The following is a 27,873-nucleotide window of genomic DNA, read 5'->3' as shown; positions in this document are numbered from 1 at the left end:
GCCCGGCTCTGCCATCGCTGCCTCAGCCCGGCCCGGCCCGGCCCGGCTCTGCCATCGCTGCCTCAGCCCGGCCCGGCCCGGCCCGGCTCTGCCATCGCTGCCTCGGCCCGGCCCGGCCCGGCCCGGCCCGGCTCTGCCATCGCTGCCTCGGCCCGGCCCCGCCCGCCGGGCGCGCGCACCGCCGGGAGCGCGCAGCGCCGCGTCCCCAGCGATGGCGGCGGCGGCGACCTCGCAGCGGGACCCGGGCGATTGGCAGGACTTCTCGGGATTCCAGCCCTCCGCGGGGAGCGGCCCCGAGCCTGCTTGCGACAAGGGCGGCTGGGGCGTCGGGGATCTCGGGGCGAAGCTGTCCCTCTGCTTCGAGCCCCCGCAGGCCCGGGCTGGCGGCGGCGAGAGCCGCGTTCCGCTGCGGCCGCTCACGGAGCAGAGCGCGCTGCAGGACGATGAGTGAGTGCGGGCCGGGGGGCGCGGAGAGGGAGCGGAGGGGAGGCCCGGCACGGCCTGAGGGGACCAACAGCGCCAGGGCCACCAGCCCAGCCCAGCCCTGCCCTGCGAGAGCGCTGCCCCTGGGCCTTGCCGAGCCCAGCAGGGCTTGTGGGCTGCGGGAGCGGAGCCTTTCCCCGCCCCCGGGGCTGCAGCTGGGAGCCGCCGGGCCTCGGCAAGGGGGCTCGTTCGGCCGCCGCGGCGCGGGTTTGACGTGGAGCCCTCCGGCTTTATCCCCCTGTCTGCCCGGGAAGCTTCTGAGCATCCTCGAGCTTCTTACCCCGCCGAGCTAGCGAGAAGTACTTGTTCTAAAGTGCAGTGACCGTGGTTAGTATTTGTTTAGCTTCTTGCTAAGTGCCCGCTGTCTCAGTGCTTGAATTTAAACATGGAAAGTGCAGAAAGCAGGCGAAGAACAAAATTGCAGCTGCAACTTCGATAATTGTTCGGAGTATTTCCCGCTGAGGAATAGAGCCTTTCTGGGCCATGGTGCTGTACAGTTTTTAACATTATTTTACGAATACTTCTATTTCTTATAGTAAATTTAGCCAGCTTATCTTTGTTAAAAATACTGCTGTCTTACTTTAAGGTAACTCAACTGTATGTCTTGTTCTAAGAGAAGAATTCTAAAAAACCTGTAAGCAAAATACTAGATCTGTGGTGTAAACAGTGAGTTAAGTTCAGTGAACCATGAATCACGCTGGGCAGTGATGAGGCTCTGTCTGCCCTTCTGTGTCTGTCTCGGCCTTTCCTCTGACCTTTTGTGAGCCTTAGCTAGGCAACCATTCCAAACATCCACCCACAGCATAGCGCCTGGAGGCAGGGCTTGGCCGGGGACTTGAGGGAGCAGCCTGCTCCCGGGGCTGCTGTGGTTAAAGACTGAGCTGCTTCACCAGCGTGGGTCTGCGTGTGCAAGCCTCAGGTCTGCACAGGACAGCCAGAGAGGATACACACTCTAGAAACAGTAAAGACTGACCGAGGACGACACTGGTGGGCTGAGCTCTGCAGGACTACTTCCAGAAAAAAAAAAAAAACCAAATTCTGCCGAGATTTTAGTCTGATCTGTGCATTTTCATTATTCTGTGATAAATGGAAAGGAAAATAATATAAAAGATTTGGCTCAGAATTTGCTACTCAGAGTCTGCTAAAAAACATTAGGAATGTAATTTATAGCTCAGCTCAAATTTCATTGACGGAAAGGCTCATCCACCCCCAAAAAAGATTTTGAGTGTAGTTACATAATTAGTATAGAAGCTGTATCTTCGTTTATTGTTTTGTATCACTGCTGTGCATACATTGTTGCTTAAAAAGGGAAGTAACTTACGTTTATGAAAAAACATCTTCTCATAGCTTTAAAACACTAAAAATATTGTCAGTAACTTGCAGATGAATATTTAGGGAGGAAAATACAGTTACTGATAGAGATATATGATCATTAGGAATATGGTTATTGCTGATTCAGTTGCTGTTTGTTTTGAGGTCTGCATTTTTGTGCCTTTATTCTTTTCTCCAGGATTTGGAATGCCTTGACTGATAATTATGGTAATGTGATGCCAGTTGACTGGAAATCTTCCCACACTAGAGCTTTGCACTTGCCAACACTGAATCTTTCAGAAAAAGGGGTAAGTTCTGATCAGCAGAAGTACCCTCTTTGGATCATTGGTACTCAACAGGGAAGTAAAACTCTTTGCATTTGTATAAAAGAACATTGTTTTTAAGTGGCCGAAAATGTTTTTAGTACTTGCCATTATACATGAGAGCTTTTTAAAAATCAAAGAACCATTGATGTATGAGAGCCATCTCCCTGGGTTGGAATAATTCAGGGTTAGTTTTAGATGACTCTTCATTAGAGTCAGAGCATGATAGAAAAAAATGTAAAATGAGAAAATGTCTCACATAAAATCTTTCTGCTGTATGATTCATGTTGAACACTGGTCTGCGTAAGGGAGGAAAAGAGGCAGGAGTACTCAAATTTAGTAAATCCAGTGAGGACTTTCCAAAGTTCATCTAATTCCACAGTCAGATGGCTTCTTTAACAAGAAAGGTGGCCCAGGAGACACTGAAGTGCAAGAGCTTGTTTTGTTTTCCTTATTTAAGAGTTAGAATAGTTCTCTGGGGTGGGAACAGGGAATTAAGAGCTTCAGCGAGGTTTATAGAAAGGGTTGTCCTCTGATGATCTTAAAAGTGGATTGAAACAATTCAGGAAGAAAAGCTGGGAGGAATTCCCATCTCGCCGGTTTTCTGAGGAAACTGGTGGCTTTTCTTTTAAACATAGTGAAGTCCAGTTATGTTGTAAGACTATCTGAGTGTGTAACCTAAGAATTGGGTAATGCTTTCGCTTCTGCCATCCATTAGATAATCAACAGATACTTTTTACTGTGACAGAAGCAAAGATTGTTCTGCTGAAGAGGATACTTTGGGGTTCAGTAGAGGAAGGTGCAAATCTGGAACTCATTTTCTTGATTTGAATCTCATGGTCATCCCTTGAATTTGATTTGTGTTTCTTCTAATTTTTATTGAGTCCTTGTTCACATTTATAAATGGTTTCAGAGTAATTAAATTCTTACATTTTAACTAAAAATACAACCCCACCATGCTGTGACCTTGTGTCAGGGGAAAATGGACTGGAAGACTAATGGATTTCTTGATAAGGAACTAAGTATAGTACATAAGAAAATGTTTTGTATAGTTTTTAAAAGTTACTTGCAGGAAGTTATAACGTACATTAAAAAGTGTAAAGTGGTCTTGCTGGATTAGAAAGAATCTTAGGTGTGCTGCCAGTAGAGAGAAAACCAGTTCATGGATTAAATGTGTCTGAAGTTTTTTCAGCTTTCACTCCACATGGAATGCCTTCTGATGTGTAAAGGCTGTGGGGAGTGTTTGACATACTTTTCTTGTGCTGCTTTGTGTTCAGTATTGCTGGATATGTGACAGCACATATGGACCAGCTAGTATCTTGTTTTATTTTCCTTACAATGAAAACTAACAGCTAAGCAACACTTCCCTGGTGCATTTGGAACTAATAATATGCTACCAGAATTGTGTGGAAAGCATTTCTCCTCCTGTTTTAGTAGGGAAAGATATAAGGTCAATAAGGCTGATTTGCCTGATCTTGGTTCCTTCACATGACAGGTCTCTGCACACTTTTGTACATCTCTGACAGTGAAAGAAGTAGCTGGGTGGAAGTGTTGCGCAGAGTGGTACGAGGAATGGGATTGTGCAATTCCTTGTTTGTTTTGGTTTTGCTAGATTACTTTTAAATGGGTCATTCCCTGGTAGCGAGAGGACAGAAGGAGGGATGGAGTATGGCTGGGTGGAAAGCCAGGTGTTCCTTTTAGTCTGGGTTACAGCTGATGCCATTTTTGGTGGTTTGTTAGTCTATATTATCAAAATGTTTTCAAAGGTCTCTCAAAGTGTTTCTGGAGATGTCAGGAGGGAAAGCAGATCAACTTCTAGATGAACTGTTAGGCTTCTTTACTATCCCATCATTGTTGTCATACCCTATGTACATGGAAAAATATTTGAGGACAGCAAACATTTAAAAAATGCCAAATTGGAGTGTATCTGTGCAGTAGGTGAAGATAGAGTCATGGTGGAGCCTTGTCACTGCACATTTACTGGAATTCAGATTGTGCAAAAAAGTGGGCATTTGACTTCATTCTGAGGGCTGAAGAAGTGCAAATTGTATGTTTATCCCTACAAGTGAGCTATCTGGGGATATCAGTTGCAGGTTCAAAATGAATCTGAGAACTACTAAGGTATCCAAAGAAACTGAGAAAATTGGAGGAATTACAAGAAAAATTGAAAACTGATACTGTGAGACCAAGGACTTCGTACAGCCAGTCATGATGCTTGTAAATTAGCCCAAAGATCAGTATAAGCAGTTGAGCTCAAATGGCAGATGTTGGGTGTTGCAGCTTTAAGGGGCTTTTCTTGGCTGGAATCTAGTAATAGACAAAGTACAGAAACAATTTTGTAAATAAACCAGGATATATCACTGTGTGAGAGTAAAATATGCCTGACTTATTAAGGAGGGGACTTATGTCTCTTAGTATATGTATATCTTTGTATATCTTTGGATTGAAAGGATGGATATCATGTGGCAGAATATATATGGGAACAGTGTTGCTTCTCTTTCTTTCTGAAAAGACCCTGAGATATTCAATGACACATTTTTTAAAATACTCTGGGGTAATACCAGTGTTCTGATATCACCATTCAATATCAACTCTTCTCAGCTTTTTTCCATGTCTTTTATTATGTGATGAAGTAGAACCATAAAAGCACTTAAAGTAAGAAGTTTGTATACCGTTAGACATTATAGGCAAGTTTTTCACCCCACATAGACTTTTGTTAATCTTCAGTTAAGATTTAAGTATTTACTTGACAGCCTCCCATGTAGATATCTGCATATCAGTGTGTATATGGTCTTTATATATGGACATTCTTTTATGACATTAAAGATTGACAGCTATTTTAACTTTGTCCAGTTGCAGTTTTGATTTCATTTGCCAGGCTGTTTGACAGAAAGAACTGTTGAGTCCATTTTTATGGGCCAAGATTCAGTTTCATTCTTAAAATTCAATGATAGTTTCCCATTTGTTTTTTGTACGTTACATGCATTTTATACCCTCACATTATGGGTGTGTATATATATTTATATAAATACAGCTTTTCATGCTTTTTAGGTAAATGACAACTTGAACCTTGACCTGTCAGATGATGAAGAGCTGAGAGAACAGTTGGATATGCATTCTATCATTGTTTCCTGCATCAATGAAGAGCCACTCTTCACAGCAGAGCAGGTGAATTGTTCAGCAAAGACAGTGTTGTTGGTGTAGGATGTTTTTTTTAGTCTGTTATTATTTTTTGTTGTTGTTCTTGCACTTCCTTTTAGCTAAGTTTCTTGATTGTTCTTTGTTTAGTTTTTTAATAATGTGGGAGATAGCATTACATTATTCAGATTTGAAAAGTGTTTCAGTACTTCAGGTGAGGTTGATAGTCCAGGGTCTTTGAAATCTTTGTGTATTTCTTCCCATGACTTAGTCACGAATTCTACTAAATTAAATATATGTGTAAAAAGCAAAATTATTTTCGGAATCTTAGTGGTACGGTAGAGTTTGTAGTTTTCCAGCATGTGGCAGTTCATAGTTTCACAGGGCTTTGCTGTTAGCAGGAATTATTTGATGTTTTTGCCTAACATGAGGGCAGATCAGTGTTTCTGCTGTTAAGCTTTCAAATTACTTGGTATCTAAAGTCTTCAAATCCATGGATTTACTTCAGTTATCTTGAAAATTGCTCTTCTAAGTAAGGTTAATGAGAGTAAAGGTCTATTAAGATCCTGCTTTAGTAAGCAAACAAATAATCTGATTTGTCGTTGATTAAATGGTTAAGCAATGGTTAAACTGTGAACTCTGATGAGCACAGTTATTAATAGTACAGGAGACAGGACTGCTTGAACTGCCTCAGCTCCCTTTTACTGTGGGTTGGATTTCAGCACTGACTACAGCCTTTAAACTTCTAAAAGTTGCTGTGTTATTTATTCAGATGTCTAATTATTAATTTAGCCTGTAGAAATGTAATCATTTATGTGATGTAAAGTAAGCTATCTATGCACAGAATTTCTCTTGTCATACTTTTTATCTGGCTCAGGTCTTGTACCCAGGGATGCAAATCAGCTTCAGGTTATGGTGGATCAGTTCAAAAAACTTCTCACAAACACAGTATATTTTCAGGCTGTTTTTGTTTTTGGTTTTTCAGGGAGTTTTTTGTGACTTTTTCTTCATTATTTTTATTTGTTTTCATTTTGTTGGTTTTTGGTTGGAGAAGGGAGGGATATTTGTTTTACATAGAGAAATGTGGTGAAATAAGGAGTGAGGGAGATAATTGATTTTTGTTGTTGTGTCTTCCTTCAACTGAATAGTCAGGAAAGATACTCCAGCTTACTCTTTAATTTAGTTCTCTTAAGCAGAATCATGGGTACCTTCATATAGAAATAACCCCATAGTTTCAACACACTTCTTGTTATACCATCACCAATTTACTGTTACAAGGTGTGATTATTCTCAGAGAGCAAGGATGGAGAGGAAATATCAGTACGATTTTATTGATCCTCTTCCATCTAGTTTTGGTGATAGTTTCATCCAGCTGTGCTTCAAATTGCAAGTTCTTCATGTAGGACGGTTTTCATAAGGGTTTTCATTTTTCAAAGGTGATTGAAGAAATAGAGGAAATGATGCAGGAATCACCTGATCCAGAAGATGATGAAACACCCACCCAATCAGATCGGCTCTCTATACTTTCCCAGGAAATTCAGACCCTCAAGAGATCCAGTACGAACAACAGCTATGAAGAGAGTAAGTGGTATTTATTTAGGATTTTTGCTCTTATGCTTAATGAAAATAAAGGGTAAGTTTGCCATGTGTTTGATTATTAACAAGTCCTTCTTATGAAAGATCTGCATTCAAAAAATATTTTCAAAATGTTCTGAAATAGTAGCCTAGATATAGTGCATAGAGGATTTACCTTTGTCAGCTTTCTTATGACTAAGAACAAAAAAAAGACTTCATAGAATTTAAATCAAATATTCTGAAGGTTGATACATTGGAATGAGATTCTTTCATGGGTAAAGTGATAAGTTGGTCGTTTTTTATTAAACTTCATTATTTTCTGTAAAGTGAGATACTTTCTTGATGCCAGTACACAATTTAAGATCAGCTAAAGCTCTTGAAAGCTATTCAGTAAATAAAGCTTACCATACCTTTGGTACAGTTTCAGTCATTGCAACATGTCTTGATAGACAGTAACACAAAAATAAGGCAACCATTTCTTTTTTGCCCCATAAGGACCATGCAGATTTTTTCGTCCTCCCTTTCCATTCCTCTTCAGAAAGCTTAAAAGTGAAAAATATCCTTTGTATCTTCTACTCATGAAATAATCTGTGCTTCCCTATACAAAAGCAAAGGAGAAATTAGATTAATAATTAAATTATAGTAGGTTGAATTACATGTAAAAAAACCTGTGACTAATTAGTTTTGTGATGGAAAATTTTGTTTAATCTTTACATTTCTCAACATGAATTCTAGAAGGTAGCACTGACACAAAGAATATTTGATAGATGATCTTTCTACTTTGGCCTTTCTTAAAAAGTTTGGTGTTTTCCTACCTGTAGTCTGGGTCAACAGTACAAACTCTGTAGAAGATTCAAAAAGCTGGCCAACCTCTTGTGGCATGACTTAGAGTTTCTGCTACATTTCAGATTTATGGAAGAGATTCCAACCATGAAAATGGTCTCTTAACTGTCTCAAGACATAAATTTCAGGAATGTGAAAGCAAAATGTATTGTCTTCAGCAGGGCTTCCTGCTTTTCTGACAGTTCCATATGTCTTAAGGTTTGGAGCTAATCAAGCTTGCTCAGTATTTCATATCATGTCAATTTTGCTTTGCCTCAGGAGTCCATCTTGTCTGTTACATCTTTACAGTTTAAAGGTCAGTCTCGACCAAATAATGCCTGGAGTTACTTTGGCAGATAATTTAACTTCGCTTCACCAGTTTCTCAGAATCTGCTTTCATGTCTTTCAGGTCACTATTTTATTAAAAACTCTTGCTACCTATTTTTAGTGTGTGAAGGTGCTTCAGAATTGATCTGCACCTCTCTGAAATTTTTACAGGTTTTTCCTAGGAACTCTGGTTTTTAAAGGATAGATCAGAGATTTTCATTCATTTAGGATTTGGAGCAGGAAATTTATTTACTTTTTTTTTACTTTTATTTACTTTTTTTCTTGGATAGGAAAAGACATACATTAAGGCAGTCCAAAAATAAAGCTCTGGTTATACAAGTGAGTTCCTCAGCCTACTAAGTTTCAGTCCATATAGTCTTCTGCATTTGAGTTCCACTGTCTCCACTCATGTGCATTAGCTGGAGATCTCCTATGTAGCCCTTTGATAATGACAACTGATCTATCATCAGTCAGGACTGCAGTTGGCTAACCTACACCTGTGCTTTTAAAACAATTGGTTTTTAGGTTGTGAAGCTGGTTCTTAAGCGTTGGGACTCACAGGTGCCCTCTCTCAGTACTGTTACAGTGTTTGAACAGAGTTTGAGGCCTAAGCTACCTTGAAAAACTGTGGCTCCTTGACATAGAATTGTCTTAAAATTGTTTCATTGCCTTCTCTTCAGTTAAGTAAATGACAAGAAGCTTTCTCCAATCAATTTTCCCTGCTGTAATTTAAGAGAAAAAATTCACATTTCACTTAGTACCTTTGATGCTTCTAAGAGCTATGCTTTTTTGTAGTTTGTGGCCTTATTTGTATTTTTCAACACTTGTCTTTAGGTCTTTTCCCTTACAAGTATTCTTGTAGACATGATCCTAGACTAATTCAATGAAACTAAATAATTGCAAGCATCTATGTAGTGTCCTTAAACAGATTGTACCTGTCAGTGTAATGAGGACTAGCTGTTTCTCAAGTGCCAAATAAGATTATGTTCTTTGACACAGCAGCTGCTGAGACTTGCCAGCTTCCTAGGTGTATCAGATCTAAACTGGAACAGAAAGCAGTCCTTCTGTTAACCCAAGCAAGCCTCAAAACATTTTCTTGGTCATAACTGCACTATCTGTGACGCATCACCCAATAGTTCAGAAAATATTAAGGCCTTTTCCTTTGAACAGTGAGTGCAGAGGAAAGTAATAGATTATGGTTTTGTCAGAAGTTTAGCACATTCTTCATATTTGCAGATTATCCCAGATTTCTTAAAAGTAAGAAGAAAATTTAACCATCTTATTGTTGCTAATTTTGTCACCTCTGGGATGTGTTTATTCCTTTAGGAACATTGTTTTGTTCTATGTGGTTTTAGAACTGAATTTTTTGTTTTTAGAAATTTCAGAGTACATTTTTCTCGTAACTCTCACAAGTTTCCTCTTGCTTAAAATCTTGACATAATACTTTTTATATGAACTATTTGTAGGAGTCAAAAGATTGTCTGTTGCTGAATTAAATGAACTGCTAGAAGAAATTGAGACTGCTATTAAGGATTATTCTGAGGAGCTGGTACAGCAGCTGGCTCTACGAGATGAGCTGGAGTTTGAGAAGGAAGTGAAAAACAGCTTCATTTCTGTCCTCATTGAAGTACAAAACAAACAGCGAGAACACAAAGAAACAGCAAAGAAGAAAAAGAAGCTGAAAAATGGTAGTCCTCAGAATGGCAAACAAGAAAGAGGTCATATGCCTGGAACAGTAAGAAAATTTTTATAAGTCTTTATACATTTAAAAATGTTTTTGTCTTTTTCTGCTATGGGGAATAGTAGTCCTAGATTATATTAAGATACTTGGTACTCCTGCTTCCGTGCCTTCTTTCACAAACAAGGCTTAAGCTTTTCCTGTTGAGATTCTTTTTTTTTCACAGAATTATATATTTTGCTCTTCTCATATGAAGAAAATATTTTTAACTGTTTGCAAATCAGCCTGGAACTAGCATCCCTTTCTTGCAAAAAATACTGTCTTTGGATGTACTGCTCTGTGTTCTATTGTCAGTAGGCAAATTCATTCATGTGTTTGGTTTCACTGTGTGAATTTTAGTATGTGTTAGTCTTGCAGGAAATTCAGTACTATTGTTGCTGTAGTTACAGATATTTATTGATCATGCTGATTTCTAGATAGGAAAAAAGTGAATGTCTTACCCTGGATCTCCTAACCTGTGGCAGAGTTACTGCATTCAACAAGAGACAGGAAGGAGGCCAAAGTGTAGTGCATGTATGCATGCACTACATGAGGAGTAGTTTGTTTTATTCTTTACAGAACATAGAAACAAAAGGAAAAACCTCTTTCAAGTAGAGTTGGATAAGAGGAGTCAAAGAACAAAAGAAATTAGGTTATTAGCTTGTCAATGCAATATTTTCTTTCTTATCTGTCTAGTATAATTTAAAATTACTTAAGTGAGATATTAATGTTTGAATTTCTTAGTGATTCTTATGGGATGCAAAAAATGTGGTTTTGTAAATCTTGGCTAAGTCCCAGAAATAATGCTTCAGTTCAATATGAGAAGGTTTTGGGGTTTGCTTTTCAAATATAAGGAATAAACATTTATAATGAAATATTAATACGTCAGAATTTATTTCTAAACTTACAAGCATAAGATATACCTGTGATATACCCCAAATAGGGTTCTGATCTCATCTGTCAAATGAGAGATGTTTGTGTGTGTAGCTAAGTTTTAGTGGAACTTAAGAAAGTATTTGTCTGGAAAACCATACAAAATTGTCATCCCTTTACAAGATCACAGTGAATAGGTCTTTATTCCTTCCCAGTCATGGAAAACCAAAAAGGGATATTCTACCTAGAAAGAAAAATAATTACTTTGTTTTGGAGCTTGAGTCAAGTGATTCACAAACTATTCTAGTTAGTTTAGAAATTAGAAACTTGAATGATGCTTTCAGGTATAACTTACATGGTTCCAGCATACGACATTTTTGTATTTGGTTGCTTCAAGACACAGATATGTCAGGTTGGTTTCTAAGAGGGATTGAACAGACTAGCTCACAGGTGAGACTGTAGCTGCATGTGTGTGATTCCTTTGAAAACAGATTTCACTGTCATCAAGGATAGACTTGAGAACCCTCTCCCAGAAAGAGGTGCAAGGTTCAAGGTTCCTTTCTTCAACAGTCCTTTTTATCCTTTTTTTCTTTTTTTTTTTGGAAGTGCTGAGAATGTGCTTACAGATAGTATGTTCTAGTAGCTTTGGGAAGACTGAGTTCCTGTTAATAAATAATGTATTAATTGGTTATTTTGTTAACTGTACTGAAGTCTCATTTAAATACAAAGATTGGAAGTAGAGTTCAATTGTCATACTCTTAAGAAAATGAATTTTCCTGTAGATACTGTAACTGAATATAAAGAAAACCCCAGGTATTTAATTTTTTTTTCCTTGCTACCGTCTTTGGGTAAATCAGTTTCTTAGATTTCTAAACTTTTTTACCTCTTTCACAAGGGGAAACTGGGGAGTAGTTAAAAATAGTCAGGGCTTGAAGATACCAGTTCCTTCAAGTAGGATATCTTAAAAGATTTAAGATGGCTTTGGCAAAATCTATGTCTTTACTGACCTTGTGTGCTTCAGAAGGTAAAAGAATACTGTATTCCAGCACATTTTATTCCCCTCACATAAATAAATACTTTCAGATAAACGTGCTGAGGTGTGCTCATCATACTGCCCTGTGTCAGCAGCTTGGCTGTTTCTTCTTTTAATGTTCTTGTCACTTGCTGATTTTATATCACATGCTAAACATCAAAACTGTTTTGATTTTGATTTTTTTTTACTTCTCCAGCAAGCAAAAAGGATTACAAAGTTCAAGGAAAAATGTGTAGTTGGATTATATACTGCTTTCTCTTTAATTGGATTCCCTGATTCCATGCAATGGGACTTGAAATCAATATGGGTGTATTATTATCTAATTGTGTATATTTTATGATATTACAGAAAATAGGGAATACTAATGGTTGCTTCAGTTGTGGAAAAGGAAGCATGAAAGCATAAAAAGTTTTAAAGAGGTGGAGCTGAAAATTACTACCTCTGAACAGTGTTTCTAGTACGTGCTTAAAATCTGAAAAATTGGTGTCAGTAGTGTTCCTAAACACACATTCAAACACAAACTTTAGAGGGAATTTTACTGTGAACCGAACTGTAAAAAATGCTATTTTTTTACATTTCAAAGTAAAACAGCCATAAAAAACAAGTCTTGATTATCGAGTCTGCAGTGTGAAGATTTTGTTTGAATAAATTTTGGTGCAGAAATACTGCTTAACTGCCATGATACAGTTTGCATTTTAATTATTAAAATTAAGTAGGTGAGTGAAGAAAGAGAAATGTGCTGAAATGCACCTTGGAGCTTGTCTTTGCCATTTGGCTTTTGATAAATGCTGATTAATAGTCTTCTGAACTTTTCTCTGTCCCTTTTTTTTTCTTTCTGCTATGTTTTCACTACTTTTAGCGCTTCAGCATGGAAGGGATCTCAAATGTCATACAGAATGGCTTCCGCCACACGTTTGGAAACTCGAGTGGAGAGAAACAGGTGCTGGGCTATCTTCTCCCTTTTTTCTCATTCTTTGCCTGCACTTTTGGTAGGAGCTGAGATCTTGAAAATTGACAGTAGCTGAAGATAAGTGCTGAAACAGGAAAAAAACGGGATAAAATGCTGGAATCTCTGCTTCCTTACCTCAGGTTTCTGACCAGCCTACAGTCTCTTTCTCTCCTCAGCAGCTCAAAAGATTCAAGACTTGATACCCTGATGCACTGAGCTAATAACCTGTATTTCTTACCCCAGACTAAAAGTCTGTTTTGCATAATGCATGCTTTAGATACATTGCATGTCTGTGAAAATCTAATAACCAGTCAAAAAACGTGTATCAGGTAGATGTAGTGTTTCAGCCTTCAGCATTAGCAACTTGTGTAAAGAAAAAAGGTTTTGTTTTCTTTTTTCTTCAAATGTTCAGAGCTGATACATCTAAAAACAGAGTAGCTGGAAAATGTAGAGACTGTACTCTTTAGCCTTTGAAAACTGCATGATTTTAAAAGTAGCCAGATATGGCTACTTTTAAAATGCAGATTACCAATATAAAATACAGAAGCTATAGGCAAGTTTGTGTCTTTTCATTGGTTATTTAAATATTGAAATGTAGAGCGGAGGCAGCTTTGGTGGGTATCATATAGATATTGTGTGTACCTTGGAAGCAAGATTCTTATGCCTTGTTTCAAAGTAATAACTTGCCTGCTGTTTCAGATCTGTAGTTTGTATTTTATTAACTGCATTCTGAATTTTAGTGAACTGCTAATGCTTATGCTGTTGTTTAGTCTTTTGGCACACTAGAAAATATTGGCATTTCACATCATTTAATGTGTACCCACTATTTTAGTTTATGCAGTTTTGTCAGAGGAGTCCATTAGAGTTATTTTTTTCCCTGGTGAGAAGTCCATTGAGGCAATAAATTGACTGGTACTTTAGAAGTCAAGGCTGATTAGGCTTTTGTCTGGAAGATGAGTGTTGTATCCTGCAGAGGAGTTTAGGAGGTAAAACAACTCCTCTCAAGTCATTCTGCAATCATGAGGGTAGAAATCAGAGACTTGCCTGCTTTCTCAGGCAAAGTATATGTATGAGATTTTATGAATGCATTGAACCAGTTTTTTTTGTCCTCAGCTTTGGGGATCTTGAGCACATGCACAAAGCTTACCTAACAAGAGTTTTTATCACTCTGTGTTACCACATTGCTAGTAAAGCTGTACCTGGGTTTTTTTCTTGTTTTCTTTTCCTGGCTGTCTTTACCATAAATTACAGCTGTTTATACCTGTATCTTTAGGTATTTTAAATATCATATATTTTCATAAAGTGAGCTTATGTAGCCATGCCACCTCATCATACTTCTGGTAAAAGACTTTCACTGCCTCCTATGTGGATGTACGTAGCATAATCATTTGTTAAAAATAACAGTGGTTAAATAACTCTTCCAGTCATTTTTTGAGTTAATTTACTGATGTTATTCTTCATGTTGATCATACTTTTCTCCTGATTGATCTTTTTCTATATCCTTATGGATATAGAAAACCCCTTATGGGGTTTTTTATTCCCCTTCCTGTATCTTAAAGAAGATTGTGGATGTGATATGAATTTAGAATTAAATGTAGGGAAGAAAGGTAGAAAAGATACCAGCTCTGTTATGATTTATGCCTGGAAATCCATTTTTCTATGGCATTTGTTTTCTGTTTGGGAGGTTTTTGTTTGATTAGGATTTTTTGTCTCATTACCAAATCCTGGCCCTGCTTTTGAGATACTGGTGTAATCTTATTGCAACAAGTTGCAAAATTGAACAAGTATCAAATTTTCAGTTTCTTAATGCTGCTCTCACAATATAAATTTGAGAGTTTTTTTCAGGGTGTCATTATAAACTCACATGCTGGTGTTTTCTGCTAGCAGGGAAGAGTTATCTTCTGAATACTGAGAAATCTGGAATTGTGACAAAAAAAATGCAAGGACAGTCAATTTTTTGTGTACCTTGGAAGCCAGAAGTTCCTATACATAAGGTTACAACTTTAAAAAGTTTGAGAAGTTTGTACAGTTATTTCAGAACTCTTCAATTTTTTAATTTTAATGGTATTTACCACCTTCTACTACCATCTCATAGTGGGTACTTCCCTTTTTAAAATTTAATCCCATTTTCTGTGCATGTGTTTGAGACATAAGTAAAAATTACTTAAGAGATTTTCACTATTTAAAGAGAAGCTTCCAGTGGGAGCTTCCTGTTCCTGTCTGATAATGTAGTCAAAAAGAAAATACATTGAAAGCTCTTTCTGTGATCACATTTCTGGAAGAAAATATGAGACAGTCATCTTCATTTTGATTTTCAGGCATATAAAATACTTTTCGTAGGTGATGAAAAATTGCAGTGGGAATTGCTGCTTTATCATGTCATCAAATCTGCTTCAAAAATTCAGAGGTCACAGCAGATTTAGCAGTTGGTCTTGTCAGTAAGCTACACTTCAGTCACTCCTTCATTCTTTTCATAATATGTTATCTTCACCTAGCAATTGAGGAAATGAGGTTTTATAGTGCTGTTATAGAGACTGATTGTTACGGCTGCAAAGTTGATGAGTAGAAGGAAAGTATTTCTGGAAACAAAGAAATTCCTTTTTTTTGATTTAATTGCTACTGTCAGAGAGGGAAAATGGAAGGTGAAGTTTACAGGAGAAGGGAAACAGGGTTAGTTGATATTTGGTACAGTGAAATATCCTAGTATTTTATTGTCCAGGTAAAGGATAGAATGCCATGTAGTTTTGAAGGCTGGAAAAGACAGCCAGAAATCTGATTTCTGTGTTACTAGATCCACTTTCATCTTTGCCATTGGCAGATTCAGTAGCCTTATATTTGGCTATCGATTCTGGTAATTTTATTAAGAGCACAGTTCTCTGGTGATACTTGGTTACATTGCCTGGAAAAGAAATTGAAAACTGATTGTTTCCTGAGAAGCACTGCATACTTTTCTCTGCTGTGCTGAGTGGACATGAGAAAATGCCAAAAGAAGAGGGAGAGAGAATAGCAGCCTGTGTTTGCAGAAGGTCTTGGGGAGGTGTCAGTACCACTTGTTCAGTTGGCTCGGTGCCACTGAGCTGAGTCTGTTTGGCTTTTAGGCAGATAGGTTGGGCGTGAGGTGCGTGGTCCTGCTGCAAACATGGCAGTGCTTATAGCTGCGTGTGGCAGCCCTCAGCCTCCCCCTGCAAAGTGCAGCTCCTCACCGTAGGCTGAGTTACACCTGACTCTCACTGAAGGGCTGGTACCAAGGAGAGGAGGAGACCTTGGACCTTGCTTGTAACGTGTTTTCTGCTTGTCGCCAGGAGAACTACGTAGATGTCAAGTGGAATGAGACATTGAGGGTTACTTTGCCTACTGCCTTGTAGCTGTAAAACCAGAATAAAGGTCCTCTTTAATTCTTAAAAATTTACTTGATGGAACTTTCAGGAAGCTTTTCCATTGGGGAAAATTCCAGCTATTTTGGTACTTTTGAAATTCTGACCTCTTTAAGGAGAATGTGTATTCATATAGGCTGTAAAGTAAGATGTTGCCTTATGTGCATGTAATATAAGACCCAACAGGGTTACGTCAAGAATTTGAAAATTAATTCTAGTTGCACTGCAGGTATGAAAATCTTGAAAGATTTAAGAAATGTTGTGGTTTTGTTTTTTTTTAAGCAGAGTTGGTTTGAAACTATGTGTTAGCACATTCAACTATGAAAACTGATAATTAAATCAAATTCCATATTCTGAGGTATCATGTTTCATTAGGTTTACCTTGTTCTTTTTGGTTGGAAGTGTATAGCAGCAGAAGGTGAAAGCCATCTGTTCCCATTTTTAATTAACTGTGGGACAGCATCATCTTTGCAGAGAGGACAGTTAGCTGCATGACTTCTAGTGACCACATAATTTGGAAAAAAAAAGCCAAACAAACTTGTTTTCTGTGATAAAAGCTCTGAGATGGAAAGGAAGAACCTTAATCTATTCTGAAATATGACTATTTGTGGCAAACTATTTCAATTGCTACAATTTTTACAAAATAAAATGCAAACAATGAAGTTGCATGAAAGGACTGTCAAGTAACTCTGTTTTTCATTTGACAGTACTTAACAACCGTCATTCCTTATGAGAAGAAAAATGGACCACCATCTGTTGAAGATCTTCAAACATTAACCAAAAGTGAGCATATGAAATTCCCCTGCTCCTTTCTTCATTGTATTTCCAGTTGTGGCTGCTTAAAGCCAGTGAATCCATCCATTTCTCTCTTCCCTCTTACCCTAGGGCATGTATGTAAAGATGCATGATTTTAGCCATCGATTTTGGCCACCTTGTTTCCTGAGCCCTCATGTTAGGTTTGTTTCCTAGCTGTTGTCTGAAACCCTGAAGGCCAGAAACTTGCATGTATCAGGACGTAAATGTTCCCATGTTTTGATGTTGGCTGCATACCATGAAATTTGGTCTTGCAGTGCCTGATACATCCCTGTTTGTTTACATTTGCTGTACTTTACTGAGGTTGTTGTAATGACTTCGGCAAAATGGAGTGGGTGTCAAGATACTTAGGACTAGTTCCATCCATAATTATTGCACTTGATTGCCTTTAAAATAGCCTTCTTCTCTCTGTGATTTTGGTGGGGGGGTTTTGTTGTTAATAAATTTTGATAATTAGGAATTCCAAACCAAACAGAGTTTTGGCAATGCTTTGAATTTCCTGTTCTTCACACCTTTTTTAGGCCAGATCCTCAAAATGACTATAAATTCCAGGTCCTCTAATTGTTTGATTTTATTGGGCTTTTTTTTTTTAATTCTAATTTGCAAGAAATCAAGGTTATATTTTTTAAAAATTTGCTTATTCAGGTGGTTTAATACAACAAAGCATCTCTAGGAGTTGCTGTTGTTGGATGTTTACAGGAACAGTTGAAAAATAGGTTGTAGAGTACCTCAATGCATTTGATCAGATCTCGGTAGAGAATCTCACTATGTCTTCAAAGTGATTTTCAGCAGCAGTTCTGTGATTCCACAGGTGGCTGAGAGGTGGTAAAAGGCTCATTTGTTGTTTTCTGGATAGAGAAAATTAATATTATATAAATTCCAGGATAAATGAAATGTTTAAGTAAGAATTAAAGTTCCCTTTATTTTTCTACAGTAGGCAGCCTTAGGTATTAATCTGTACTTCCTTTGTGACAAAGGATTTTTCATATTATGTTTGTTCTTGCAATGAAATTTTATCCTCTTGCCATATTTAAATTTCACTTGACACTATTAAGCATGTGTTAAAGCCTCTTGAAAACATTTTGTGTTGTTCGATGGTTTATTAAAAAAATGTCTTGCACAAATGCATTGTAAAGAGTATTGATAATATTGATTTCTGTGGGCTGGTTGGAACTTGATCCTGTGAGTCAGTTGCAGGTTTGTGACTCACTGTCTCTGCTGTTGTTAAGTCAGGCAGTAAAGCAGGTGTTCAGGCTTGTTCAGTTGGTTTTTCTTTCAAAGCTCTGTATTACTCCGTAGTTACGAACACTAATGTCTTACTTCAGTGTAAAAATGGGAATAAAACACTTGTTATAATTTGAGTTTAGAGTCTCATATAAGGAATTTGGAGTTTATTAAATACTGCTTTTCAGTAGAATTTTGTACTTTTCCTTCTTTCAGTCATGTCCTGAGCGCTTTATAAAGAATAGTCATTGTTTTTCTTTATGTAGTGATGGACAAGTTTATATATGTCCAGTCAATCTTGTCCATTCCTTCTTCAGAAATAGGCAAGATGGACAAGATCTACTCATATATGTCACAAAATGGCATTTTTGCATTTTTGTAAGTTAATGCTGAATTAAGTAATGTAGTTAAGATTTTTCCAACCTGCAGCAGATAACATTCACCGTTACAGGGAGGGAAAAAAAGCGCCACTAATATTTCCATAGAATCATTCACAGCATTTTTCCATTATTTGAGGTAATGATCAAAGATCTTAAGTAGTGTCCTAATCTCAGTCCTAAGATTTCCAGCTCATTAATAGTTGTTAGCATACTTTAATTTTTGGATGGCATGACTTTCTTTTGGTGAGAGTCTTTTCTAAGGAAGAGGTGCTTGTTGTAGCTATGACTGATGGCATTTTACCGTAATATTTACTACTAAAAATGGGGCTCTTGCATCCCCGAACTGTGGAGCTCAGTGAGAATTACACAAGTGGAAGGTGGAGAGGATGTGATGTCTCATTGTATCTTCTCATCATTCAGTTAAGTGATTTCTTACATCTCATAGTAGTATCTCTATGAGTAGTTGGAACTGCTCCAAGGTATTTGTTTTATGTATTATGTTTAATTTATGACTAAATATCTGATTTTTTTTCATCCTTTAGTTCTGCATGCCATGAAAGAGGATAGCGAGAAAGTGCCAAGCTTGTTAACAGACTATATTTTAAAGGGTGAGTCTGCTTCTCAGCAGGGATTTTATTTGATTCTAAATTAACTTAATTGACTTATAATGTGTATTTGAAAATAGTGATCCTTCAGCATTCATGAATTATGTTGCCTTTCAATCAAACACAGCTGTCATTTATGTTCTGTTTTGTCAAAGCATTCTGAGGCACAGTTCGTACATAGAATATGTTTCTTTTGTTTGTGTTAGTAAAATATAGCAAACTGCTGAATGACATCAGCAGGAACAAAGGAGTCTGGCTTATGAAGTGAAATGGGTATAGTTAAAATCTTCCACTGCACAGTTTTTTCAGTAATTGGAACTCAAACTACCCATGGTAGTAAAGCATTTGCTATGCAAAGTGCTTACAGCTTCAAGTGTTACTTTCTGATCAATAATAGAAAGTATTTATTTTACTTATTATACCTTCTTCAGATATTGTTTTATAAGTTTTTGTATGAGTCATTTATTTTCCAATCTTACGAATTGATTGTGTTTAAAGAATGTCAGACTTCAAAAATTACTGTCTGCCTTAGTTTTAAAGGGGTTGTTCCAGGTACTTTCCAGGTTGTTAAATTACTTTAAAATGTTTTTCATCTGATTTCATTTTTGGCTACATCTTGCTAATGCTTATGTTTTTGCTTAATTCTTGGCATATGATACAATTTTAAGTGTTTAAAGTTTAGCAAATGCATCAAACTCCCAAGATCTGAACAAATACTTGTACAGAAAGATGATGGGTGCCATTTTGTTCGCCACCAAAATGTTTATAATACTCTGCTTTTTATATGCTGCGAAAGTTTTTCTCTTCTTTTGGTATCATGTGTTCCAACTCTCATCTTTTTTTCAAATATACTGTCTTTTGACTTCACTCACTCCATATGATTTTTAAAGATTTTTGTATTTCTTACACAAACTTACAGTCACTCTCATAATCTCATCTCAGAGATACTTGAAAGTACTTTCAGGTTTGAGTTATGGATGACATATAGTATGCTATCACTTCCGAAAATCTGAAAAAAAGACATTCAATATTCTGGAAGCTCCAAGAGACTTCCTGTTGAAAGAGATCCATTTCTAAGTTTTGTGTAGGGTTGAAGAACTGCCACATACAGTAAGAATGCAGAGATCCTTTCAATTGATTTATTTGATTTTTCCATTGTTTACTTATTCTTTCTAAAAATTCTTCCTAAATTAGACAGGTGTTTGCATGTGAGCCATGTAGGATCATGGTCAAAGTTTTTTTTTAGTGGTGATGGCACTAAACCGTAGTTCTGTGAAGCAGAATCTTTGACCCAAGAGGATTAACTGTTGTCAGTAATTAAAACTGTTTGCTCTTCATAATAGATCTGGTAGTAAGTAACTGAATTTAACAGTGCTCTTCACAGTGTCTGCTCTTATTTTTAGATGTAGCTACCCAGAAGAACTTTCAGATTACTGGGATATTGAGGAGAAACTGGCAGCTTAGGGAAATGGAGAAATCTTTTTTTAAAAGCAAAGAAGGCTTATAAAAGTAGATTACCTTAACATATGAGAAAATGATTGAGGAAGCTTGAACTGAAATTCCTTCTTGCCTCTTGTACGCTCATTACTTAAAAATCACCAAGGATATTCTACTAGTGAGATGCAACAATTGTAAAAATGTCATGCATTGAGTGTCTTGGATCAAACAGGTTGTCCATCATATGCAAACAATGTTATCTTTAAATTGTGAAACACAAATTGTGGGAACATGAAGAGTAATCACTTACATCACTCATAGCAAAAGGAAAAGTCAATTTCCCCCCCAGCTACCACTTTCTTAGTGAACAGAACCAAGCCTTTCTTTGTCCTGTGTGAGTTTGTGTGCTCAGTGGCAGATAGTTGTGAGCGCAGAACTAGTGAGCACAGAATTTTACTCTTCCTTTCAGTATAGCCTTAAGTAAGCTTCATATGCTATTTTGACATTATGTTAAATATTTATAACTCAGTTAACAGTGTTACCTTGTATTGTAGATTTATTCTGTGGCACAGGCAAAGTCTTCCAGTTGTTTCAGAAGTTGTAACCTACTGCTCTTTTTCTGCCACTAAAACTTCTGGCCTGAAACACCCACAAGACTTTCATGGCACAAAATACTCCCAGCCGCCAGTCTATTGTCTGCACATTATTTTTAAAGCTTGTTAAGAGGAGACTGGTTGAATTCTTTACAACCACTTAGATCAACTTTCAGCTGAGCTTTAATACCTGAAATTCTAACCTATTTCTTAACTCCAAAATAAAAGGAGTGACCTCCTTATTGTGGATTCTGCTCTCTTCACTGTAAAGATTAAAAATGTCTTGGCAAGGTAAAAATCTTTAAGAAGATATAGGATTTAAATTTGTTTCCTGAAAGAAGTTCTGGACCCAGTGGTATAATCTATATAGTATAGTGGTAATTGTATTCATTTTACACTGAATGGATTTTTTTACTTTTTATTAAGCTTTAATCAAGAAGTGAAATTTTGAAATGTGTGAATTATATCACCAAAGGTACTTAGTTCTGTTAAAATCTGTTAAGTATGTATTCCTTTGAGGATAATTTTTTTCCAATCTTGCAACAAAAAAAGCAGACAGTAAATTACCTGTGATATTAGGATATGGGTATCTTTATGGGAAATCCAGTTTGGCATCTGACTGCACAGAGGTAAAACCTTTTTTCAAACTTCATATTCTGTTTTACAGAGTAGAAAAAATAAATCTTAGAGACATGCTCTTGATTATTTTTTTAAAGCAGCACTGTCTTGCTCTTCTGTGGTATGTAAAAATTAAGATATGCAGTCCTATGTGGCTGTTATAGCTGTCCACAGAATTATTAACAGACTTGCCCAGATACTAGTGGTCACTGTTGAACAGTTACTTAAATTTTTCAGAAGCAAAAATGTCAGGAAGAAAAAATGTCAGGAAAAAGATTATTGCCGAAGTATTGTTAGTACAATGTAAAGGAACCAACAGAAGAGTACTGTGAACGTAGAAAGGTGAATGGAACCATAAGATGGAGCATAATTGTTGATGACATGAAATCTTACCATGTGACTGGCGTTCTGAGGATAGTGAAATAAGTTTATATTTTCTCTGAATTCCAGTGTGTTTTGTAGAATTCACAAATTCTGTATAATCTTGAATAACTTGAACTAAATGCCCAGTAATTCTGAAATTTGGATCATGTAGGAAGACACAGACCCCCTCTCTGTGTGCTAATACACACTATCTTCATTTAATAATGACTGGGTAAAGTTGTTTGGACAACAGCTGGAACTTGAAGGACAGTTCTGCGGCCAGATTTGCTATTGACTTTCTGTGTTACCGTGGATCATTCTTGGATTTTTTTTTTTCATAATCAGCTAATCTTTCTGAAGTGCTGGAAGTGGAAATTCTCAAAACATGGTGTGTGCAAATCCAGTGTAATAAAGAAATTGAAAAGAACAAATCAGGCCATTTCATGTTAGGGGATAAAACCACCTCTGTATGCACTTCTCAGTAGGATTATTACTTTTGAAATTATTTCTGGTGCTTGCTTTCTTTAAAGCATCTTCTTTCCCCAATTTCTACCACCCCCTTGAGTCCCCCAAAATGTTAAAAGTATCATCATTTTCCTTATCATGGTTAAGTCCCTCTTTCCAGGGGTCATTTAGCTCTCCCCTGGATCTTTTCTGTAAGGAATATCTCCTCAAAGGTAAGTATCCCAAAGCCAGACTAAGTACATACCCTGTGAAGAGTCTGGTACAGTGTAGCAGCTTATCTTCTCTTGTTCATGGTGCTCTTATTGCAGCCTAAATTATTTTCAAGGGGATATTTTTCCTTTCGTGGTGTTCTGTTTGATTTTATTTTCCAGTGAACATTTCTATCCTGACCCTAACAATAATGAAAGGGAGATAGTGATTTGCTTTGCAAGTGAACTCTAGTTCTTTTCCCACTAGCATATGATGCATATTATATTTTATAGATTGAGAATTAAAATAGGTGGTAACATGAAATTGATCAGCATTTGCAATTGTGCTTAATTTTTTCTGAATGTATTTTAATATATCAATATTGTTATTATATTTTATCACTAGGAGTCATGAAGGAGAAACTGGGATTTGAAAAAGGGTAGGGGAATGAATTTACTGACAGGGAAAGAAATACCAAACCAAGACTGAAATTCTTTATCTTAGAAAGCACACTGCTGGACTGAAGCTGGCAGCTTAGTGTGGTCACAGTATTTAAATGCTGTTTGTTCTCATCTTTCTATTGACCTTTTTTGATGGTTGAACTAATACAATGTGATTTGAAAACTCTGTGCTTATGTCCATTGAAAGACTTAAATGAGCTACGTTTTTTGTGCACAAGTTAAACTGTAAAGCAAATGGAGATACCTGTGTCATACTTTGTAGCTGCATTGGGTTTAGGTGTTGCAGCAGTAGTAAGTACTGTATCCTTTGATGAAATTGTGTTTGTATGGACAGTACTCATTGAATTTTTATTTTCTTTTGAAAGCTTTCAGTCTTTCTTCTTGAGTGTATAATGTGATTACTTTCTGCATAATGATTAATTTGCCAAGTACAATAATGCAAGTAACATTCTATAGATATTATAAAAATTAATATTTATATTATTCTTATTATGTATATCATATATAGTGTAGTTGCATCTGTAATCTTTGCAGTATGCAAGTTTAGGTTGCTTTCTGAAGAAAATGCCCCTGTGCAGTTGCTTGTCTCTTCAATCTCACAAATAATAATTGCCAATTTCAACCATACAAGAGAGAAGCAGGTGTTTTGGGAGTAACAGAAATACTGTAGGGAACAACATCTAGGTAGGAGAAGGACTGGAAGTGCTGTTTGCATTGAGCTGATGGCTGATGCCTTGAAAAGCCAGTTTCTCCTTGGGTGTGATGTATTCACCTACATGAATGCCTGTACAGGGGCTCCTGTTGCTTTGGGGCATGAGAACATGGAGAGGGCCTGCTGGGATGGACTTCACAGCAGGTTTAAAGTAGAAGCTGAGGACAGCATGGTGGGAAGGGGAATTATCTTGTTTTATTGCTAGATAGGTAGTGAAGAATATTTGACAAAATCTGCTGGAAGCAAGAGTTCCTTAATTAAGCTACTTCCAAAACAAATCAGTTATATATATGAAATATTAACCAGTGTATACACAGAATTAAGTATTAAGTATTAGGATAGGTTGTCTGGTATCACATCTAGACATGTTATTTCAAGATTGCTACTTCCAGTTTTTACAAAATGTGAAGATTTAGCTTTGTGTACAAGGTTAATATTTATGTAACTATTATATAAAAGATATAAGTATGTACTTACAGCTGAAATTATTTCCTTTGAAATCAAATGTGTTATTACAGTAAACTTTATAAGATGCATTTACTGCTAAGCTTTGTTTTCTTTTCCAATTGTCCTCAAGCAGTAATTGTGACAAAAATAGAGTGCTAAAAATAATATGCTATGCATTACTAGTTAGTAAAATGCATGAAGTGTCTGGTGTTGTTTTCTTCTTTTTTCTGAATGTAGATATCGTGAAAGCAGAAAAATTGCCCATCTTTCTTCTTGCTATTTCATACCTGATCTTTCAAGTAAAACTTATATTTTATTTTGTTTTAATGAAGCAAGAATTTGCACCTTGTTCTGTTTTTAAATTATGCAAGTATTTCAGATAATGAGAACATTTATTTTCTTGCCTTTGAAGTTTTTGTTTAATTGTTACACCTCACTTCTTTATTTGCTTTTGTGTTGTGCTAGCATTGGTTTGAAAGCTGGATTGCTCTGAGGTTTGTGCCTTACATTGAAACAGGAATGAGAAACACGTGAAGGACATGTCTTATCTTGCCACTGTGTGATTCTAGTACACGCACCAGAATTAGAAAGTAGAGTTAGAATCTCAAATTGTCAGTGCATATTTTTAAAATATAACTGCATGCGTCACCTGTTACTTAATGTTCTGTTTTCTGATATAACACTTCAAAAAGCACTATTTAAGACATGACCTTTAGTTAACTCATTTCTGGATAATACTAGTTAAAGATAGTGAGTTGTGTCGCTTCATTACCTTTTGAGAGAGGCTGAAAACTTAATTGCCATTTCAGTTAATTACTAGATTTTACTGTGCTACTAATAGGGTAGAATCCAACATTTAAATATCTTAGTATATAAATTACATTTTTATGCATATCAACTTCACTGATATTTATCAATGTGTATTTGTGGTTTTTTTGCAGTTCTGTGTCCTACATGAAGAGGGCTGCCTTTCAGAACTAGCCATGCTCCTTTCTGTGATGAGAAGCTTTCCTTGGATATAACTCATACTATTTTTTCATTTGGCACTATACCTAAAGCAGTATTCATTTACCTCCTCCGTGTGTGTGGATTTTCTGATCCTACAGTAAGTCATCTGGGCACGACAACTCATCCAGTTTAACTTACTACAATGAACTGGAGCAGGGAACAAGCATTGTACAGTTTTACTTGCATTGTTCTGACTTTTTAAAGTCTATTTTTTCATTGTATAGCATGTAGTAAATCCTCCTGCACATTTTGTTGTTGGAAGGAAAAGTAAACTTTGAATAGTGTAAATAAAATAAGCTTCATTTTAAGGAATCCATATTTAAAAGTATCCTTAATTCCTAAACAAAGATGAAAAAATTATCTTAGTCAGACTTGGAATTTAAGAATCAAGTGAGTTCTCCAGGACACTCCAGAAAGGTGATTGTGAAAGCCAGCAATCAGCATTTCTTTGTATGCAACAGATTTGTTCATAGATGAACAAATCCAGATTTCTTGGTTTGACATAAATAATTGTGTGTTATTTGTTCTTGGTATTAACACAAACATCTGACTAATGTAATATTTCATGTTTGGTTTTATTTTAGTTAATAATGTTCATGTGGCTTAGATACTCTCCCATATTGCTGCTATAATTTTACTGGTTTTAAAAGATGTTTGATCTTAATGAAAATGCTTCAATAGATAAACATTTTAAAAGGCAGTATCTTTTTAAAAATACATGTACAGTTTGAAAAACTTGCACCTGGCTTCCAAGTTAGTATTATATTGAGATGTTTGTTGTTATGTATCTCTGAATTTTACTACAAATATCTCTTGTAAATTGTATGCACTGTCTCCTCTGTGATGATGTACCTGCACTCAAACAGATGAGAATGTATTTTATAAATCCTGTAAAAGAAACATACCCCACATTCTCAACTTGTCACAAGTAATTTTGCCAGTCAAAAAGATGAGATTGACATGTAAGGAGTACTAATTAAAAAAACAGAAACCAAAAAGCCCACTTTTTTCTAGGTTGAATTCCTATTGATTCTTCATCTAAATGTATATACTGAATATCTGAAGGCATTGGAATATGAGGTTCTAAAGAAATAAACATGTGTTTTCTTCAGTCTTTTCCATCTAAAGTCTTCAAGGGTTTTGTTAGTTAAAGAGAAATTTTATCCTGTGTACCTTGCATCATCTTTAATGTTCAACTTTATCATCATCACCAAATACTATTTTGATCAGTAAAACAACATGGGTTGAAGATAGTTCTCATAATGGTTTTTTGGTTTTTTTGTTTTTTTTTTCTCAAGGCCTCAATATTTTTGTCTTTTGTGCCTTTTTCAGCTTAAAACTATTTTTCTTCTCCCTCTCCCCCAGTTGACCACCAATGGATACTTGCCAGCCTGCTCAGGAATAAATAGATTCTCTCCATAAGTGTGGCATATGTGAAGAAGTTTTTTTGTTGCTTTATTTTAATTCATTTGTGGTTTCTCTAAAAAGAAGGCAGCCATTTATTTCTGTAGCTGGTGTGTTATAAATTCATTATGGCATGCTTTTTGTGTAGAAATTTTTGATGTGGACTGTTGATGCCTGGAAATGGGCAAAGGGGATGACCCTGCTTTATTTTAAAGAAGGTGCTCATGTGAAACCCACCATGTCTCTGTGTGAGATTATTCGGAGGTGCTTCAATCTCCTGATGAGGTTTGAAGTGACAAGATGGAACAAAATAAAACAACAACAATTAAGAGTAAAAAAGGAAAAAAAAAGGAAAACAACAAAAAAACTTCTGCCAAAGCATATGTTACTTGTAATAAATCTTGGATGACTTAAAGTCACAAACTACTAAAAGTAATGAAACTGGAAATAAAGACCAGAAACAGCTATAGTGAGCTAAACATCTGCTTGGGAATTTCATGCCTCTCATCAGACTAAACAAGGTTGCATTATGAAAAGTACTTGTTTACCTTGTATGCATTAAACAACAGCTGCCAAACGTGGCAAGTATTATATGTATACCTATATATGTACATAAACAGATCTCAAAACATTTGAATAAAAAGAACCGTGCTAATCTGCTTTTCTGCTGAGTTCTATGTACTTTGTATTTTCTACTATGCATCCTTTTTTTCCAAAATCCATTATTGAATCTTGCTTTCTTTCAGGGAGATGGATTTCATTCTTTTTAGTTTTAGCATGTGACAGTTGTAAATAGCCACCCAAAACCAGCTGACAGATACCTTAGCAGAGAGTTCATGAAAATCCACTCCATTTTTGATACAAAGAGTCCTGGAAGCAAAGTTGCCCTAAAGTCATTGGATTTTAAAGTGTCGGAGCCTTCCCCGGATTGGGGTGACTCCGGATGGTGGTAAAGTCTCTCCTCCAACCCGTGCCTTCAAAGAAAGACTCAGCAGTCTTCAGTCGTCCGGTCTCAAGGCAGTTTATTGCATGTTATCTCAAGGCACACAGACTCCCTGACATTGTCCCTGACTCTGTCTGTCCCCGTCTCTGGCTTTCTCCTCTCTCCCCTCCCCGAGGGGCTGGTGCCATCTTTTATATCACATATTACGTATTAGGTGTTTATAGTTTTTCCCCAATACCTACTACCTATGTTGAACAGTGACTTTCTACTCTAAACCAATCTGTGA

General features: G+C 36.7%; 1 protein-coding gene across 3 annotated transcripts; it reads left to right on the top strand.

The window, feature by feature from the left end:
- Nucleotides 1-204: 204 nt before the first annotated feature.
- On the top strand, nucleotides 205-27,303 carry FEZ2 (fasciculation and elongation protein zeta 2). Of its 3 annotated transcripts, none has more exons than XM_053974259.1 (9): nucleotides 205-447; nucleotides 1,994-2,102; nucleotides 5,169-5,285; nucleotides 6,692-6,836; nucleotides 9,446-9,714; nucleotides 12,462-12,542; nucleotides 16,633-16,708; nucleotides 18,885-18,950; nucleotides 25,174-27,303. In XM_053974259.1, the coding sequence occupies exons 1-9, from the start codon at nucleotides 212-214 to the stop codon at nucleotides 25,188-25,190; spliced, it is 1,116 nt and encodes a 371-aa protein (XP_053830234.1). In that variant the 5' UTR covers nucleotides 205-211; the 3' UTR covers nucleotides 25,191-27,303. The 3 variants fall into 3 exon arrangements, with proteins under 3 accessions (XP_053830234.1, XP_053830235.1, XP_053830236.1); XM_053974260.1 differs by lacking the exon at nucleotides 25,174-27,303 and adding an exon at nucleotides 24,698-25,146; XM_053974261.1 differs by lacking the exon at nucleotides 12,462-12,542.
- Nucleotides 27,304-27,873: the final 570 nt, after the last annotated feature.

Source organism: Vidua macroura, chromosome 3 (assembly GCF_024509145.1).
Source record: "Vidua macroura isolate BioBank_ID:100142 chromosome 3, ASM2450914v1, whole genome shotgun sequence".
Taxonomy (NCBI): Eukaryota; Metazoa; Chordata; class Aves; order Passeriformes; family Viduidae; genus Vidua; species Vidua macroura.
The sequence above is the reverse complement of the archived record's forward strand: the minus strand, read 5'-3'. Positions and strand labels throughout refer to the sequence as shown.

Coding starts and splice junctions, on each gene's coding strand:
- FEZ2 (XM_053974259.1), top strand. CDS start 212: ATGGCGGCGGCGGCGACCTCGCAGCGGGACCCGGGCGATTGGCAGGAC. Junction 6,837..9,445: donor GAACAACAGCTATGAAGAGA/GTAAGTGGTATT, acceptor AACTATTTGTAG/GAGTCAAAAGATTGTCTGTT. Junction 12,543..16,632: donor ACTCGAGTGGAGAGAAACAG/GTGCTGGGCTAT, acceptor TTCATTTGACAG/TACTTAACAACCGTCATTCC.